At 45.5% G+C, this 18,341-nt stretch overlaps 1 protein-coding gene across 5 annotated transcripts in view; it reads left to right on the top strand.

Moving 5' to 3' along the window:
* The window catches only part of RPS6KA2 (ribosomal protein S6 kinase A2), a 440,283-nt gene that overhangs the window by 398,285 nt on the left and 23,657 nt on the right, over positions 1-18,341 (top strand). For all 5 annotated transcript variants that reach the window (XM_023223586.2, XM_023223589.2, XM_023223591.2 and 2 more), the window contains 2 exons: positions 4,239-4,369; positions 6,218-6,343. In XM_023223586.2, the coding sequence (XP_023079354.1) occupies positions 4,239-4,369; positions 6,218-6,343 (257 nt within the window). The remainder of the gene's footprint in view (positions 1-4,238; positions 4,370-6,217; positions 6,344-18,341) is intronic.

Here is an 18,341-nt window from a genome sequence, read left to right as displayed (position 1 = left end):
GGCTCTGGCTGCCTCTTGGTTCAGGACACTGAAGGTGAGTGTGTGTCCATGAAGCTTCTTACCCCAGGAAAAGCACCAGTGGGGTGCTGGGTCATCCGTCTGCCCACGGCCTCGCCCCCACTGGCACCAGAGGCCCACATGGCTTGGGGCCTGGCTCCTGGGCTTTGGAGCAGCTGCCCTCATAACTGTTGCCTCAAAATATGATGCTAAGAAACAAAAAACACATTCTCTGCAGCCGCCTCCCAGCTCCACACACCTGCCGCACCGTGAGGAGATAAAACAGAACTAGGTGCACTTTTTTCCTTTCAAAGTACAGCAACTAAAAGAGGAGGGGGGGAGAAAGTGCTAACAGGCAAAAGCCTGCAGGTAGAGAATTCTAGAATATACAAATACACACCTATACGTACATGGAGTCTTAAAAGATATATAAATAAGAATGTTTAAATTTTTACGTATGTGTGTTTTCAGGAAAAATTACATATTGTATTATCATATATTATAAATGTACCTATTATATAATGTATTATAGTATTCTATTTTAATGTAATATATATTCTATTTTAATATATTAATCTATTCTGTTATCCTATTCTATTATATATATTAATATATATTTAATTTTGTAAATAATGTTTGGGTTCTTCATGTTGTTCAACAGCTTTTTGCTTTTTTGAATTTGACAAACGATTAGGAAGCCATGTCTCTGTCAGTCCGTGCAGCTGTAGCTCCTTCTGATGGCCCTGGTCTCAGTGGCAGGACTCACACAGCAATCATTACAAAGCATACTGATACAGACGGGCCACTGTTGAGCACAACCATGATTATTTTAGTGAGGAGTATTTAGTGTCTCCTTTTTCTTTTCTGTAACATATATCACTGAAACAGACTTTTTCTACATTTATGTCTAAGTACTTTGGGATTTCTTTGCTTTTTGTTTTGTTTTTGTTTTGTTTTGTTTTGTTTTGTTTTGAGACAGAGTCTCGCTCTGTCACCCAGGCTGGAGTGGCTTGGCTTAGTCTCGGCTCACCGCAACCTCCACTTCCCAGGTTCAAGAGATTATCCTGCCTCAGCCTCCTGAGTAGCTGGGATTACAGGCACCTGACAACCACACCTGACTGATTTTTGTATTTTTAGTAGAGACGGGGCTTCACCATGATGGTCAGGCTGGTCCTGACCTTGTGATCCGCCCACCTCAGCCTCCCAAAGTGCTGCAATTACAGGTGTGAGCCACCATGCCCAGCCCATTTTATTTTTTATTTATGTAAATGTCAGAGGTATGGATGTAGTTTTGTTCATGGGTAAAGTGCATAGTGGTGAGGGCTGGGCTTTTAGTGTAACCATCACCTGAGGAGTGTTCATTGTACCCATTAAGTAATTTCTCATCCCTCACCTTCTCCCACCTGTCCACGTCTCTATTCTCTATCCCTCCACACTCGACGTCCACATGCAGACATTATTTAGCACCCACTTATGAGTGAGAACATGCGATGTTTGACTTTCTGTGTTTGAGTTGTTTCACTTAAAATAATGGCCTCCATTTCCATCCATGTTGCTGCAAAAGACATGGTTTCATTCTGTTTTATGACTAAATAGTATTCCATTGTGTATATGTACCACATTTTCTTTATCCAATCACCTGTTGATGGACACTTAGGTTGATTCCATGACTTTGTGATTGTGAATAGTGCTGCAGTAAGCTTGCAAGTGCGGGTGTCTTTTTGAGACAGTGCGGGTGTCTTTTCTTTTCCTTTGGGCAATGCCCAGCAGTGGCATTGCTGCATCGAATGGAGTTCCATTTAGTTCTTTGAGAAATCTCCATAATGTTTTTCGTGGAGGTTGTCCTAATTTATATTCCCACCACCTTTCTCCACATCCTCACCAACATCTGTTTTTTTTTTTTTTTTTTTTTGACTTTTTAGTAATAACCATTCTCACTGATATAAAGTGATATCTCATTGTGGTTTTCATTTGTATTTCTCTGATGGTTAGTGATCTTGAGCATTTTTTATATGCTGTTTGGCCACTGGCCATCTGTATGTCTTCTTTTGAAAAATGTCTATTTATGTCCTCTGGTCAATTTTCAATGGAATTATTGATTTTGTTGTTGTTGAGTTGTTTGAGTTCCTTGTAAATTCTAGATATTACTCCCCTGTCAGTTGCATACTTTGCAAATATTTTCTCCCATTTTGCAGGTTGTTCATTCATTCTGTTGATTTCTTATGCTGGTCTTAAAAGACTTTTTCTTTTTCTGTCTTTTTTTTTTTTTTTTTTTTGCGATGGAGTCTCATGCTGTCACTTAGGCTGGAGTGCAGTGGCACAATCTCAGCTCACCGCAACCTCCACCTCCCGGGTTCACACAATTTTCCTGCCTCAGCCTCCCGAGTAGCTGGGATTACAGGCACACATCACCACACCCGGCTAATTTTTTAAAATATTTTTAGTAGAGACAGGGTTTCACTATGTTGGCCAGACTGGTCTCGAACTCCTGACCTTGTGATCCGCCCACCTCAGCCTCCCAAAGTGCTGGGACTGAGTCACCACGCCCGGCCCTGAAAAGACTTTTGAAGTGTTTACCTAGACCCATGTCCAAAAGAGTTTTCCCTAGGATTTCTTCTAGTATTTTCATTGTTTCAGGTCTTTCATCACTTAAGTCTTTAATCTCTTAGTTGATTTTTGTATATGGTGAGACATAGAGGTCCAGTTTCATTCTTTTGCTTATGACAAACTAATTTTCCCAGTATCATTTATTGAAAAGAGTGTCCTTTCCCCACAAAGTTTTTGTCAACTTTGTGGCTTTATTTCTGGGTTTTCTATCCTGTTCCATTAATCTGTGTGTCTATTTTTATACCAATACCATGTTATTTTGGTTGCTATGTCCTTGTAATATAATTGAAGCCAGGTAATGTGATGCTTCTAGTTCTAGCTTTGTTCCTTTTGCTTAAAAGTGCTTTGGCTATTCAGGCTCTTTGTTGGTTCCATGTTAACTTTAGTATTGTTTTTTCTAGTTCTGTGAAAAATGATGTTGGTTTTTTGATAGAGATTGCATTGAATCTGTAGATTGCTTTGGGTGATATGTTCATTTTAATGATATTAATTTTTCTGATTTATGAGCATGTGATGTTTTTCCATTTGTTTGTGTCATCTACAATTTGTTATTACTGTGCACTTTTGAAAGTAATTCTGTAGGATAAATTCCTAGATGTAAAGTTGTCTTCAGAGGACATGCAAATTTTAAAGTTAGCTTTAAAAGTTGCCAATTGACTTTCCAAAAGATTATGCCAGTTATGCTCCCTCCTACAATTATAAGAGTGTCCACCGCCTGGCCAAACCCAGATGCGATTGATTTCTTTCATTTTTGTTCATTCATTAGGCAAAAGTGTTATCCTATTTAAAAATGTGTAGGCTCACTCCGTAGAGAGATTGGGCATCTTTTCGTGCCTATGGTAGCTGTCAGAATTCCTTCCTTTGAGTATTTTGCTCTTTTCTCATTGATCTCTGGGAGCTTTTGGGCAATAGAGAGTTTTGCCTCTCATCTGTTATGTATGATGCAGATTTTTTTCCCCCACGAGGCATTTATCCTTTTGTTTTTCTTAATGATAAACTTGAAATGGAATCAGTCTCACGGCAGTCATGCTTTTGAACACAGATCTTACAGAGATCAGAAAAATCTTAATGGAAGGGAATTACTCCTTTTGTACTCTGCCTTGCTGTGGACAGGAGCCACATTGCTCTTGAAGAGCAGAGCACGTGCACAGCACACACGCAGTTATGCAGCTGTGGGCACAGGGTGGGACCTGTGGAACCTAGAGACCAGATGCTAAGGATACGGGATTCATGTTCACTGACAATTCCATCCTGAGGTCATCGGTGCCTTCTTAACTGAATCTGGAAGTGGGTAGGGGTGGAGGACTGTGGTCAAGAATATAGAGTAAATTCAGAAGTTAGCAAACTAAAAGATGCCATCAATGATAATCCTAAAGTTTTTGTTCTGGGTATTTTTGCCATTTAAAAATCAGATCATTAGCACGACCCAAAAGAAAGTAGTTTCATCTGGTTCAGCATTTCTACATGTCTGTTTTACCTTTTACCTTTTCCTCCAACACAGGCATACACCATGTGCATATACACACACATGCACACATGAATTGCATAAACATACCACATGCACACACACTATCACTTCACCCCAAGGTCACCCAGCTTTCATGGCATCTGAACTCTGCCCCTGTCACCTGCAGACTCTCCTGGTGTCCCCCCAAGTGCAAATGCTCATCATCTGTTTAGAGGATTCAGCTTTGTGGCCTCAAGCCTGATCCAGGAGCCCTCACAGCAAGATCTGCACAAAGTCTCAGTTCATCCAATTGTGCAGGTAACTGCGTTTGCCTGCAGTGGGTTGAGGGCAAGAGGGCACTTGGACGATGGGTGACTCTGGTGTTCCCTGTGACCTCAGTCACCCAGGGGTTGGGTGCTTAGGATGGGTGGACTTTAATCACCAATTCTTCCTCCCTCGCACTTCCCATTGTTCTGAGTGTCTGCCATGATGGTCCCTCGTGGTGGTCCCCCCCATGGTGGTCCCCATGGTGATCTCACGTGGTGCTCCTTCATGGTGGTTCCTGTGATGGTCTCACATAGTGGGCCCCCATGGTGGTCTCCAATGGTGGTCCCTGTGACGGTCCCCATGGATACTCCCCATGGTGGCCTCCTGTGGTGGTCCCCATGGTGGTGTCCTGTGGTGGCCCCCATAGTGGTTCCTGGGGTGGTCCCTGTTGTGGTCTCCCACGGATATTCCCCATAGTGGCCTCCTGTGGTGGTCCCCATGATGTTCCTTGGGGTGGTCCCCTGTGGTGATCTCCCTGGTGGTCCCTGTGTTGGTCTCCGTGGTGGTCCCTGTGGTGGTCTCCCATGGCAGTCCCTGAGGTGGTATCCATGGTGGTTCCCATGGTGGTCCCTGTGGTGGTCTCTGTGGTGGTCTCCCAAGGTGGTACCCATGGTGGTCCCTGTGGTGGTCTCCCATGGCGGTCCCTGAAGTGGTATCCATGGTGATTCCCATGGTGGTCCCTGTGGTGGTCTCTCAAGGTGGTACCCATGGTGGTCTCCCTGTGGTGGTCCCTGTGGTGGTTCCCATGGTAGTCCCTGTGGTAGCCTCTCGTGGTGGTTCCCATGATGGTCCTTGTGGTTGTCCCATGGTGGTCCCCATGATGGTTCCCATGGTGGTCCCTGTAATGGTTCCCATGGTGATCTCCCTGGTGTTCCCTGTGGTGGTTCCCATGGTGGTCCCTGTAGTGGTCTCTGTGGTGCTCTCCCATGGTGTACTGAGCCCTTGCTCTTACCCTACTTGGCATTTGTCTTAAAGAGGGAAGGTAAAGCCCTGGGAAGAATGTCACTATGGTGTCTATGGCCAGAGACTGGAGCATCTTCCCTGTGTGGAGTCCAGCCAGGACCCTAGGATAGCAGTTTAATTTGTGGGTATCATTTTCCCATGATGAAATGTAATCTTTGGGAGGGCTTTGGAAGGTGATATTTTTATAACGAGTTTCTCACCTAATAAATGTAACCAGAATACAGAGAATTCTAAGGGATTAAACTTAATTAAACTTAATTCTAATTATGATTAAACTTATTTAAGAATTAAGTCCGGGTAAGTTGGATGGCATTGGATTTCCGTCCTATTTCCTTCCCTGTGGCCTTTGGAGAAATACAGGTGTGGAAAGTGGACATTGTGACAGAGCAGGCTGCCATGGGTGGCTTTCTGTCTCAGTTCAGAGCGGGTGGGTGCGGCTGCTGTATGCAGGTCAGAGCAGGTAGTGACTTGGACACCATGGAGTCAGATTTCCAATGAGATGTTTCCATCCAGAGCCTTGCTCTGCACACAGGCATTGGAGCCACACACCCAGTAGTTGCCAGCACTTCCTTTTCACTTTCAGATTCTCCTGCTCTCAGATCTTTGTGAGAAACATACCAGCCAGTGGACACGGAATGGCCTGGTGTCTAAAAGTTAAGAGTCATAGCCCAAGGAATCAGAGAAGTTGAGATTTAGGTCGAGAACATCACTAAGTAACTCTGCAGCCTTGGGCAGGGGGACCCTTGAGCTCCCGGGCTCCAGACACTCCGGTTCACAGTCGGCGCCTCTCTTCGCCCCACATTCTGTGTGCGTGTAGCTGCCTCATCCCCTCATGTGAGGGTTCCAACAGCTCTTCTTCTCTCGGTCCCTCTGCAGCAGTTACACGGGAACAACATCCACTTCACCGATGGCTACGAGATCAAGGAGGACATCGGGGTGGGCTCCTACTCAGTGTGCAAGCGATGTGTGCATAAAGCCACTGACACTGAGTACGCTGTGAAGGTAAGACAGGCTGTTGAGTGCCCAGGGCCCTGTGTGAGTGCAGCGCATGGGAGCACGTGTGGTACGTGGGAGCATGGAGCATAGCAGGGCCCTGTGTGAATATAGTGCGTGGGAGCACGTATGGTACGCGGGAGCACGGAGCACAGCAGGGCCCTGTGTGAGTGCAGCGCATGGGAGCATGGAGCATAGGAGCACAGCATATGTGCTCGTGTGCTCAGCTGTGCAGTGACTCCAGCAGGGACACCTGAGCCTAAGTGAGCATTCTCTCTATTTGCCATTTTCCAAGCTCTGATATGATGGAATTCAGTTTGCTTTGATATGCGGTCACCCATTAAATGGTAGTTTTGCAAATCAGGAATATTTTCAGTCATATCCACCACGTAGGGACTGAGCACCTCTTGTAGCTTCGTATATGACATACACCAAGAGAAAAGTTTTGGGGCCCCAATCTTTTGAGAAAATAGAGTTGGGGAAGAGGTATAGAATTTGGCAAAGAAAGAAAAGAGGGAGAAAGGAAGAAAATACTTTAAAGAAATAAATAAAGCTTGTATTATTCACAACAAACTCTGGCAGAGAGTTAATGGTTTTACTCCCAACCATCAAGAACAGTATAGAGAAACAATTCTTTATAACCCAATTTGGCAATCTCTACATAGTAACTTTAGCTTCTATAATTGTTGCTGTTTAAATATTTGATATGGCAATCCAGAATACCAGTTTCTATAGATTTTTGGTTAGTAAAATGTAGATTAAAGATAAAGCTTCCTGCTAAAATCAGAATCAAATTTATGTTAAAAAAAAAAAAAAAAGGATACATTGTACATGCTTTCTAAAAGACAGCAAGAGACACTTGAAACTCCGCCCCTTTCCAGTGGAGCTGAAACCCAGGCTGTCGCAGAGCGAGGTCCCAGCCTGTGCTGCCATCATGACTGGGACCTGCCCTGCTTACCCAGTCACGTCTGTAGCACACGGTGCTACACTTGCCCTTCAAAGAACATCTGCCCAGCCAGCAAGTAGTGTAAAAAGAGTAATTTTCATCAACCGTGATTCTTCTATACGCTGAAAAGATTCTTCAAAATAATGACAACGTTGAAATGACCCAATCCCATCCTCATTTACCCAGAGCTCCACTGAAATTTTGTGAAAACAGGTATTTCGAAAGGGTAGATCCTCAAGCATGGCCTGGGATCCTCAAGCATATTCACTGGGAATGTCTACCGTGTTTCTTGCACTAGGAAAACGCTTTGCTGTCACAAACGACGCCAGCCGAAAAATATCTCAGGTCCCTTGATTTTGTTTGGGTCAAGAATTTATGGATTATTGACAAATTTATCTTGAATTTCTCAAATAAAAAAGAAAGTTTAAATATGGAGAAACAATCAATTTGTGGTTTGCTCTGATAGCATCTCTGTGTTTAGTCTGCCCAGAGTCTTGAACACATCCAGGAAAGGTGAAAGGAAGGAAATAGATCATGATTTACAGTTCCTGGAACTGTAATTGGGTGGAGACTGCAGAGAGCATTACTGTCATGGTAGAATGTCCACCGTGGTGTGAAGAGCAGGAGAAAACCAGGTTTTGTTATGAAGTGTTGCCTCTGCAGCCTGGGGCGCGTAGGCTTCATGCGTTTCTAGGATTGGGACTGTTGAGACGGGTTTGTCCTGCTCCTCCATCTCATTGGGAGAGGTTTTTAAAGGAGAACTTAGATGGGCACCTACCATTTGCATATCCAGGTGCTGTTCCTGTGTCCCGATGTTCCAGTGGTGAAGAGTAGACCTCTATTCTGCCTTAGACGAGAATTTCACTTGTATTTTGAAACATATTTCACATATGCTTTGTAAGCCTACATGGACTCCTTGGAATTTTTTTCTGCCTGGGTCATTGTTCACAGAATTTCTTTAGATTGTTTATCGGGTGACAGCAATCCCAGAAACAATCACTGCTTCCCAGTGAGCTCAAAGAAACGAGCCTATGGTTTGGTCAGCCCAGCAGCCACGGTGCCCTTCTAGCAACAGCCTGCTACTGTGAGGGAGATCAGCCCCTGTTTCGTGCCTCTGCAAGTAAATACCCCAGTGATGGGGCAATGGTGTGTTTTCTAATATTCCCATATCCAGCTCTTATATAGTCGCTGTCTGAATTCAGCTTTGTGACATGGCTTGTAACTCAGTCCCTCAGTCCTCAAAGATCTTGTTAAGGTCAAACTGTGGAATTTCAGCAACAGCTCTCGAGGAGAGAAGCCAGGCACTGTGGCTCTGGCCGATAGTAGAAGAAAGAGCCTGGTCTTCCTGTTTCTCTTTCACAAACCTTGAAGTTCCCTGGACAAATTTGGCCAGCGGACATGGCAGGGATTTCCCTTGTCCCTTCTGAGACTACAGTGGGTCATAATGTGTGGTCTGGAAGATGCATAAATTAACCAAGCACGGGAAGGTGCAGCCCCATGAAGGGCCCAGGACTTTTCAGAGAGATGTGGCTCATGGTCCAGAAGGCTCCTGTGACCAGAGCCATTTCAGAAGCACATTTCAGCTGGCCAAGGGAGCGGTGACAATAAGTTCATTTATCTGTAGGTAGCCATGGTTGTTTAGATTTCCTCCCAAGATGAACAAGCTGGCATTTCTGTGCAGCGAGCTTGTTATTTAGAATGGACCCGCTTGTCACCAAAACTGCTTTGACCCAGTGCAGAGCACTGTGCGGTTTTGTTTTCAGCATTTCCAGGTGGAATGTAGTTGAAATACTTTTGGCCTTTGTCTGTATCCACTGACTTGTTCTTGAGAAGCATCATTCCCACCGATTGACGGACGGACTAAGAAACAGCAAAGTTCAGTGACTTCTAACATGACCCAGAACTAAGCATGTGGCAGCTGGTTGTCTGATATGTGAGTTGGATCTCAGCTCAGCAGATGTCCAGCTGAGATTGTCACTAGAATCCAGCTTTACCACTCCTAGTTGCCGCTTGAGCCGTATACAAGCCCACCTACCCCTGGCTCATGGATAAAAATGGGGTCTGCTTCAGAAGCAGTCCTGTCAGAGCCAGACGGGGCATCCTCCCATTCAATGGCATGGATGACCCAGAAACGTCCCCACCGAGTAATGACAGAAAGAGGAGTGCAGCAATCTTTACTAAACAATGAGGAGATTGACCAGAATTGATGGATTCTGCCCAGGGCAGTCATACTCATTTGGGGTGACTGTGGCCCCCAGGGGACACTGGCAATGTCTAGGGACTTTCTGGTTTTTACGGCTGGGGCAGGGGCTCCTGGCATTGGTGAATACGGGTCAGGGAAGCTGGTTGGCATCCTGCAGTGCACAGGACAGCCCCTACAACCTGCTGCCCCAACGAAAGGTTGAGAAGCCCAGCCTCAGCATCCTTGTGGGTGAGGGCGAGTCTCATGTAGATAAAGGCCAGGAGGCTGATATTTTGGAGATGGGGATGGAGTTTTTGTTCTTCCTTGAGTTTCTGATGAGTCCTTTAGCAACAGGATGATGATTGCCCAACAGCTCAGTGTTCCCCACGTGCTGCAGGGCAGCCCCCACCCCACCCCATCCCACTGTGACTGGGCCATGACTTAAAGTGCAGACCCTTCTAAGAGGAGAGTGGGGCCATCTCTTCACCTCTGTGAAGGTCAGGTAAGGAGGTTCAGAGTGAATATGGAGTCATGGTAGTTCTCACATTCTTAGAATATCATTATATTTTGCTTTAAGTTACTTCTGCATTTTTGCAGGTTTCTAATTTTGCTACCAGAGTTACCCTGAAACATGTAAACTACATTTAAGGTTCTACTTAAACCAGTTTACCCGAGTAATCAAACAACAAGATTGTTCGATTTGCATTTATTTTCAGCTGCATTTTTCACTTGAGTCCCTGCTGTAGGCTGGGTACTGTGCTAAAGGTTGTGGGAAGTGATAGCTTGAATTAGTCCTAATTTTAGTACCGATTCGAGCTGTCACAACCTCCAACACAGTGCCCAGCTTAGAGCAGGGGCTCAATTAACGTAGGCTGAATGACAACCTGGATTCCCAGGCTTGTTCCTCCCTCTCGACTTTGGCAAACAACAATAGAATGTCCAAGATCTTTCACTGGGGCAGCCCCGCCTCGGGCGGGAAGACACTGACCCTCTTCCTTCTCACACGCACAGCACCGTTTCAGGCTGGACTTGATGCAGCGCATTCTGCCAGTGCCCCCAGCCAGTGCTCTGATGGTTGAATGAGAAAAGCGATTATGTTCCCTCAGCGCTTCCTCTTCCTTTTATCAGACACATTGTAGATGAACAGATGTGCCCTACTTTCTAATAACTACGAACCATTTTATTGGGACAAAATAGCTAAGTAATCTGATGTAAAACTAAAGTACGCCTTTGTTTTTATAACCAATCCAGGGAGACTAGTGGTGGGCAATGCAGTTGTCCAGGGCTTCAAAATACCATGGCAGATGGCTACATAGCTCTCCACGCATTAGGGCGCCCTGCATTTAAAATAAGATTCAAATAGAAGTAACTATTAAGTGTTGGAGGTAATCATGATCCAGGAGGATTAAAAGGAAGAGGGGAGGTGTATTTGAAAGGAAAAATAATATTCCTATTCCATCAAAGATGCTGTGTTCACTTTATAAGAATTGAGAGAGGAAATTATTTATTTTATTCTTAGGTCTTTGTTGCTTAATGGAATTAGGTACATATTCTAGATAGTGCTGATTTGTATAAATGGAAAGATTCCTGGCATTATATTGGGGGAATATATAGGAATATGTAAATATATGCAGTTGGCCCTTGAACAACACGAGGTTGAATTGTGAGGATCCACATATGCAGATTTTTTTCAGTAAATATATTGGAAAATTTTTTGGAGATTTGTTACAATTTGAAGAAACTCACAGACAAACCACATAGCCTAGAAATATTTAAAACATTAAGAAAATGGTATGTCAGGATGCATAAAATATACATAAATGCTAGTCTATTTTTAATCATTTGCTACTATAAAATTTACACAGATTTATTATAAAAACTTAAAATTTATCAAAATGTGTGTGCTCAAGCATAGACCATACATGGTGCCATTTGCAGTTGAGATAAATGTAAACAAACATAGATTCAGCATTAAATCATAGCTGCATCAAATTAACTGTGGTGAATACGGCACTAATGTAAGAATTTCACAGCGGCCTTCCATTACTGCTGTAGTGAGCTCAGGTGTTGGAAGGATCCGCTTTAAATGTCCTGTGGCACTCATCATCTCCGTGTGAGCAGTCTGTCTTTCCAGGGAATTGGGAATAGCCTTAAAAAATGGTATCTCATGGTTCTCATGTATTTTTCACCCTGTTTAGTGCAGTACCATAAACCTTGAATAACATCGTAGAACCCCTAAGAAGTGCCATGCCACTAGGGACGCTGTGTATGCTCCCAAAAAGAAGAGAAAAGTCATGACATGACCAAAAAATAAATAAATAAATTGAATTGTATGATACGTACCCCAGGTTGAGGTCTGCAGCTGTGAGTCCCCCCTTTTCAGACAGACGATCCATCTTGTGAACAGACGGCATAAACTCACTATATCCATGAATACAGAACCATATACTAAACATATTTTCCTTATGATTTGCTTAGTAACATTTTCTTTCCTCTAGATCATATTATTACAGAATTTGTATTAAGAATACAGAATATAATACATATAATGTACAAAATATGTGATAATGGACCGTTTATGTTATCAGTAAAGCTTTATTTAAGTCAACAGTAGGCTATTAGTAGTTAGGTTTTGGGGAAGTCAAAAGTTATGTGTGGATTTTCAACTTCTTGAGGGGGTCGGTACCTCTAACCCCCATGTTCAAGGGTCAACCGTCTACACATATCAGAGCTAATTCACTACAGAAATGTTAGCTTGTGTCACTAGTATCTCCCCTTCTCATAGCTTAATACAGGTACCTTGAGAGAGCTCTTGGCCATCTCTACTAGTGACTCAAGTTTTTATTTATTATAGATGTCATAATAGGCATAAAACTACATCACTCGAGTGTCGATTTTGCCACCTTGACCCTCTTTTGCAAAACACCCTCGGTACATCTATGAAGAGGAAACTGCCTGAGAACTGAAGTTTCTGAGACCAGGCGTTAGATAGAATGGTGACAAGAGTTACGAGAATGATGAGAGTAAATACTTCACACTCAGTACATGCTAAGCACTGCTGTAAGTGCTCTGTATGTGTGCAGTCACTTAATCCTCACAGCACCCCACGGTGTAATTATTTTCATTATCCCCATGAGGGAACAGAAACTCAGAACGGTTCAACACATATACGAGAAGTCACAGCCGGTCAGTGGGAGAGCAGGTTCCTGTCCAAGCAGTCAGACCCCGAGTGCACACTCTCGACCCCTGTCGGGCAGACCCACTCCTCATGAGGCGGGGAGCGCCAGTGTCCCGTTTCAGCCAGATGCTCTATGCCTCTCAGAGTACCCAAACCACGAAGGAATGAGGCAGCGTTCAGAGCAGATGGGGCTGGGCAGTAAGGCTGGGCTTCAGAATAGCTGGAAAGTCAAGTCACCGGACCTGCAAGAAAAATCCATTGTTTGATAAACAGCCAAGGTCCCTAGGCTGTAAGGGGAAGGTGTGCCAGGTACAAGCGGAGCTCTATGTAAAATCGCACCTGAGTCTCCTGGTCTCACGAGTCTGCGTGTACCCCGGTGGAAGGTCCTGCTGCCACCAAGTGGGCCACGGTTCAGCTGTGTAAGCGCTGAGCGGCAGCCGGGCCGCTTCCTCCAGCTTCACCTCCGAGGGCACAGCGCACCTGGTTCCTCCAGCACTCAGCTGCGTGGCCCCTAGCCAGGGCCCCGGCCCCCAGCAGCGGCTCCAGCTTCCTTCCGCACAGCGTTCAGGATGATCTGCGTTCATGTAGACCTTTGTTTGCAGTCTGTGCTCCGAGGTCACTGGCAGCACTAGCCCCGGCTCCTGTGGATCACAGCCCGCTCCTCCTCAGGGCCAGCGCCTGGGCTTGTTGCAGCAGCTACATCTTGAAAGAGCCCATGGTCTAAAGCTGGGCGCTGCAGTGAGCTGCACGGGGCTGGAGAAGAAGAGGGCTCCAGGGAGCTTGCGTTCAAGCTGACTCCAGAGGATCCAGTGCCAGGTCCTGCAAAGAATTCTAAGCCATTGAGAAAGCAGTGGATGGCTCCACCATGCCCAGTATCACATGGGGCGTTAGCTGCACCCCTCCTGGGGAAGAGAGGTGGCTGTGCTGCTGTGTCAAACCACTGTGGCCAAACCTGGAGAGGTCAAGGCCAGTCCTGTCTTTAGGGATCAAAATGCATTTTTTATAGAAATCGTGAAAATTTGAAGCAAAGAGAAACAGCAGTTGAGAGGTGAGCTATGTGGAGGAGCAACATTAACCATCTCGAGAACTACAGACAGGCTGTAAGATGCCTTCACAGCCACAGCGGAAACACAGAGAAAGGAGCGTTCACAGGCACAGAGGCTGGGACTAGGAGCAGTTACATAAAATAGAAAAGAGAAAAGAAAGAAAGCAACATTTAGATGGACAAGGAGGGAGACTGGGTAGCTTTGGTAACAGATTGCATGACTAAGAGGAGACTCAAAGAAGATGGAAAAATGATGGTATCGCCTGCCGGAACAGCAGCTCTGTCCAGCCTGTGTCTCTGCACAGGCATTCTCTAATCAAAGAAACTCCTCAGTGGAACTGGTTGGGCGGTTGTATTTCCTCGAAACACACATTGGGAAGCTGCCTTTCTGGATGATTTAACCCTTTGCCCGTTTTCCCCAAGAATACTCACCAGTGGCATTTGCGGCGGCAGCGTTATCCCAAGATAACTTTGCCGCGAAATATCTCGCTTTTATTATTATTTTTGCACCGCTCTAGTATACTGACTTTGGAAACAAAGGACATCATTCTATTGATAGCATTCTGTTTTTAGTAGTGGCATTTCCATTTACAGAATATAGTCATTATCGATCGTTGATAAAGTCAAATCCTAGAAAACGTAGCATTCCTACAGGGGATGTTAACTTCGTTCTCAAACAGTTGTTGGCCAAAGATTCGTTTGATGAATCCAATTTTTCCAAAATAGACAATTCTGATGATTCACATGATTCTGATATTAGTTCTGTTTAGAAATAACTCCCGTAACAGTTTTTAAATTTTATTTTCACATTGAAAATCAGTCATATTTGCTTCGGCCTCAATGAATGTGTTTATGTAAAATTAAATGAGTGCTGGCAACGAGCTGCATTTTTTTGTTTGTTTGTTTGTTTCCCAAAAGAGAAAGACTTAATGTGATTGGCTCATGGTTTTGTTTCTCATATGCTCAGCCCCTCCCAGCAGGCATGCGGCGGAGGACGGTCATCAGCAATAAGATGTATCGTGCGCCTCCTGCCCACTGCCATGTCCCCGAGCCCGTCTCACTGGCTCCCACCCACCAGCCAAAACTTGATTCTCGACTCTCCCCCCGCAAACCTCTGCCCGATCTTTCAACATGGGCTACTTTCCTATTGTTGACGCAACACATTACGCCCCATCTAGTGGCTTAAAACAACCTGAGCTTATTGTCTTCCAGCTCTGGAGGTCAGAATTCCACAATCGGTCTCACTGGGCTAGAGTCCAGTGTCTGCAAGGCTGGTTCCTTCCGTGGGCTCTGGGGGCTGAGAGTGGATACACAGCAGATGGTGGCCAGGCCGGGTGCCCAACAGAAGTCTGATCCGCACCTGCAGCCAGCCCCTTTATCTACAGTACACAGCTTGGGAGGCCAGTGACTGTGTCAGACTTGCAGGAAGCCAGATTGCTGTCTCTAGTGACAGCCCAGGAAGCTGAACTGTAACTTCTGTGACAGTCAGCCCCACAGGGCCAGGACTTGATGAATGACTGACAGCTTCCTACGTTCTGTCCCTGCTTCCAACTCAGGACCAACCAGAGAACACAAATATGCACCCGAAGCCCACAGGATGCCCTGATTTTAGTTCCCCGCCTCCGTCTTTGGCAGCCAGCAGCCCCCTTCACCCGCATCATCTTCCCTACGGCACGTTCCCCCTGCTTGGGTTGTTTACTGCCTGTGTGCACAGCCCCGTGAGAACATACACTCCAGGGCAACAAAGGCTTTGCTTTTGCTGTAGTTCCAGCACCTCAAGAAAGTCGGGCACATGGCAGGAGCTCACTCAATTTTAGCAGACAATGAAGAGGCTCCTCATCTTCATTTAGCATAAATATTTGGTAGTGAAAGGCTAAGTGTCGATTAAAAGAAAAATATGTGGCCAGGCACGGTGGCTCACACCTGTAATCCCAGCACATTGAAAGGCCAAGGTGGTTGGATCACACGAGGTCAGGAGTTCAAGACCCATGACTTGAGCTTTCCAGCTATTCTGAAGCCCAGCCTTACTGCCCAGCCCCATCCGCTCTGAACACTGCCTTATTCCTTCACGGTTTGGGTACTCTGAGAGGCATAGAGCCTCTGGCTGAAACAGAACACTGGGGCTCCCCGCCTCGTGACGAGTGGGTCTGCTGGACAGGGGTCGAGAGTGTATACTTGGGGTCTGACTGCTTGGACAGGAACCTGCTCTCCCCTTGACCAGCTGGCCAATGGGAAGCCCCATCTCTACTAAAAATATAAAAATTAGCCGGGCATGGTGGCACGGGCCTATAATCCAGCTACTTGGGAGGCTGAGGCAGGAGAATCATCTGAACCTGGGAGGCAGAGGTTGCAGTGAGCCAAGATTGTGCCACTGCACTCCAGCCTGGGTGACAGAGCGAGACTCCATCTCAAAAAATTAATTAATTAATTAAAGATAAATAAAAGAAAAATATCAGTCAGAAGCTTTACTTCAAATTTGAATTTTTAAAATCGGGATTTATCATATAATTGTTCAACAGAGCACTTCGTGCCTTTGGAATGCATTTCATTCTGCAGCAGTCCCCTTGTTCAGGAAGCGGTTACTTTTTTCATTCATTGAGACTTTTTAATTGGACGTTTTTACTGCCACAGACACAGGGCAAGGTGAGAACACAGACCTGCTCAGGGAGCTCACAGCTTAGCCATTTAGGAATTGGGTCAATGACAGAACCAGAAACTACACCAAAATGTGGAGTGCAACTCTGGAATCTGAAATGAAATGAGCTTTACAGTTGGTTTTGCTCTTTCTCTTGGCCTATTGTTTCTTCAAACACATGGTACCGATACACATGCCTGTTCACTGGCGATTCCACTTGTAAATTTCCCTTCGATTGTCTGAAAGCCCATGCAGGAGGAGGAGAGAAGACCGTGCAAGCTCAGTGGGGCCGGGTTTTCCCAGAAAGAAGCACATGCGTAAAGACGCAGCTACTCCCCGTTTTCGGTAGCAAATTTTTGTTGTTATGTTATTAAAAGTACCTTAGTTTGCTTTAGCAACAGAATCTGATAAAAAATAAAGTGAGATCCTTAGAACTGTACAAAAATATGTGTCACCCAGCTCTTTACTGCAGTGATACAGCTCTGTGTCACCCAGTTCTTAACTGTAGTGATGCGGTGTGACCACGCAGGCCTGGAGCACGGGCCAGCCTTCCTGAGGAGGCTCCATTCTGTACTCATGTGAGACCGTTGAAAAGAACGTGGTGTTTCTGTGCCCATCTTCACACTGTGTGTGTAATTTGTCAACCAAAAAAGAAACGGAATTAAGACAGATGCTTGGCATGAGTAGAGTTTATTTTTAGAAGAACTGATGAGCTTGGAAATTTTAATTTTTTTCCACCAGGATAAAACAGGAGTTGTTTCTCTCTGTCATTAGCTTAAATTAATTTTACAGGAGAAGGTGTCTGTTAAATTTTACAAATGATTACATGCTCTCCTACCTTTTTTCAAATATGATACTGATCCTTTCGGCAAGTCAGAGGAAATGGCCTGCCTAGCGCGAGCGTTCTGCAATGCGCCTGTGAGCTTACGCCACCACCTGCGTAGTTACTGCCTCGAAGCCATCTGGTCAGGTTGCTCAGTGTCCCGGGAGACGGTGTCTCCACTGATGGAAAGAGACTAGAAAGACAGGGAAGGTAGAGAAACGCAAAGACCAGAGGAAGAGGGAAAGGTATACTAAAAGCAGCGAAGTCTCCTGTTGTCGCCTTCGGCCAGCAGGAAGGGCAGTGTTTGGCACCTAGCCGCATGTGTCACTGCTAAGGAACATCATGGTGGTGTGCCATCATGTTGAACCCAGAATTGCTTTGTGGATATTCAGACACCTTGACTTAGCATCTCTAAGGAAGGTGGAAATATTCAGCCTGCTCGGTGACACCATGGAAAGCTATTTACTGGCTGTGGTGGGTGGCCAATCCCTGGGGAATGTCCTTTTCTGTAGGTTGTAGGAGTCCTTTCTAACCAGCTGTTGCCAGATGAGGAAAAGAAAAACTGAGAGAGCTTGTCCCCCACCCCACCACGCCACTCCTTCTCCATGGCATATCAGTATTGTTTGAGCATTAGCCTGGAGGGGAGGCCTTGTTCATCACCACGCTTGCTGAGAAGGCCTCCCCGTTTTGTTGAATAATAAAGACTATAAAACAGTATTATTCACAGAATGAGGAACACCATCCACCAGAGGTTGCTCTAATAAGAGCAAGCCCAACACGGTCAACCCCAAGAAACCGACCCCACAGAGAGGAAGTGCACTGGTAGGCACTTGGGGCCCACTCCCTGGTGCTCCTAACAGTGCGCCCAAACCCCGGCTGCCCCGCAGCAATGGACGATAGCCACACCTCACTGCCCACTCCTGGGTTAGCACTCTCCAGCCTTACCTTTCTCAAATAGCTCAACCTCCCTGCAAAAATAAAAACGAAAGCAGAAACAAAAAAAAAAATTGGAAAAAGAGTTACAGGGAAAAGCACCAACACTTCCTGACAGCATCCGAGACGGAAACGTTGGGTCGGAACTGCCTTGCCACTTCATGTCAGAGGGTTGTCTGCGCAGGCTTGATTTGAAATGATTCTCCCAGGTCAGGGGAAGGCAGGAGCCCAGGAGGGCAGTGTGAGAACCTGTTCCCGCCATGAC

The sequence above is a fragment of the Piliocolobus tephrosceles genome, chromosome 5 (assembly GCF_002776525.5).
Source record: "Piliocolobus tephrosceles isolate RC106 chromosome 5, ASM277652v3, whole genome shotgun sequence".
Taxonomy (NCBI): Eukaryota; Metazoa; Chordata; class Mammalia; order Primates; family Cercopithecidae; genus Piliocolobus; species Piliocolobus tephrosceles.
The sequence above is the reverse complement of the archived record's forward strand: the minus strand, read 5'-3'. Positions and strand labels throughout refer to the sequence as shown.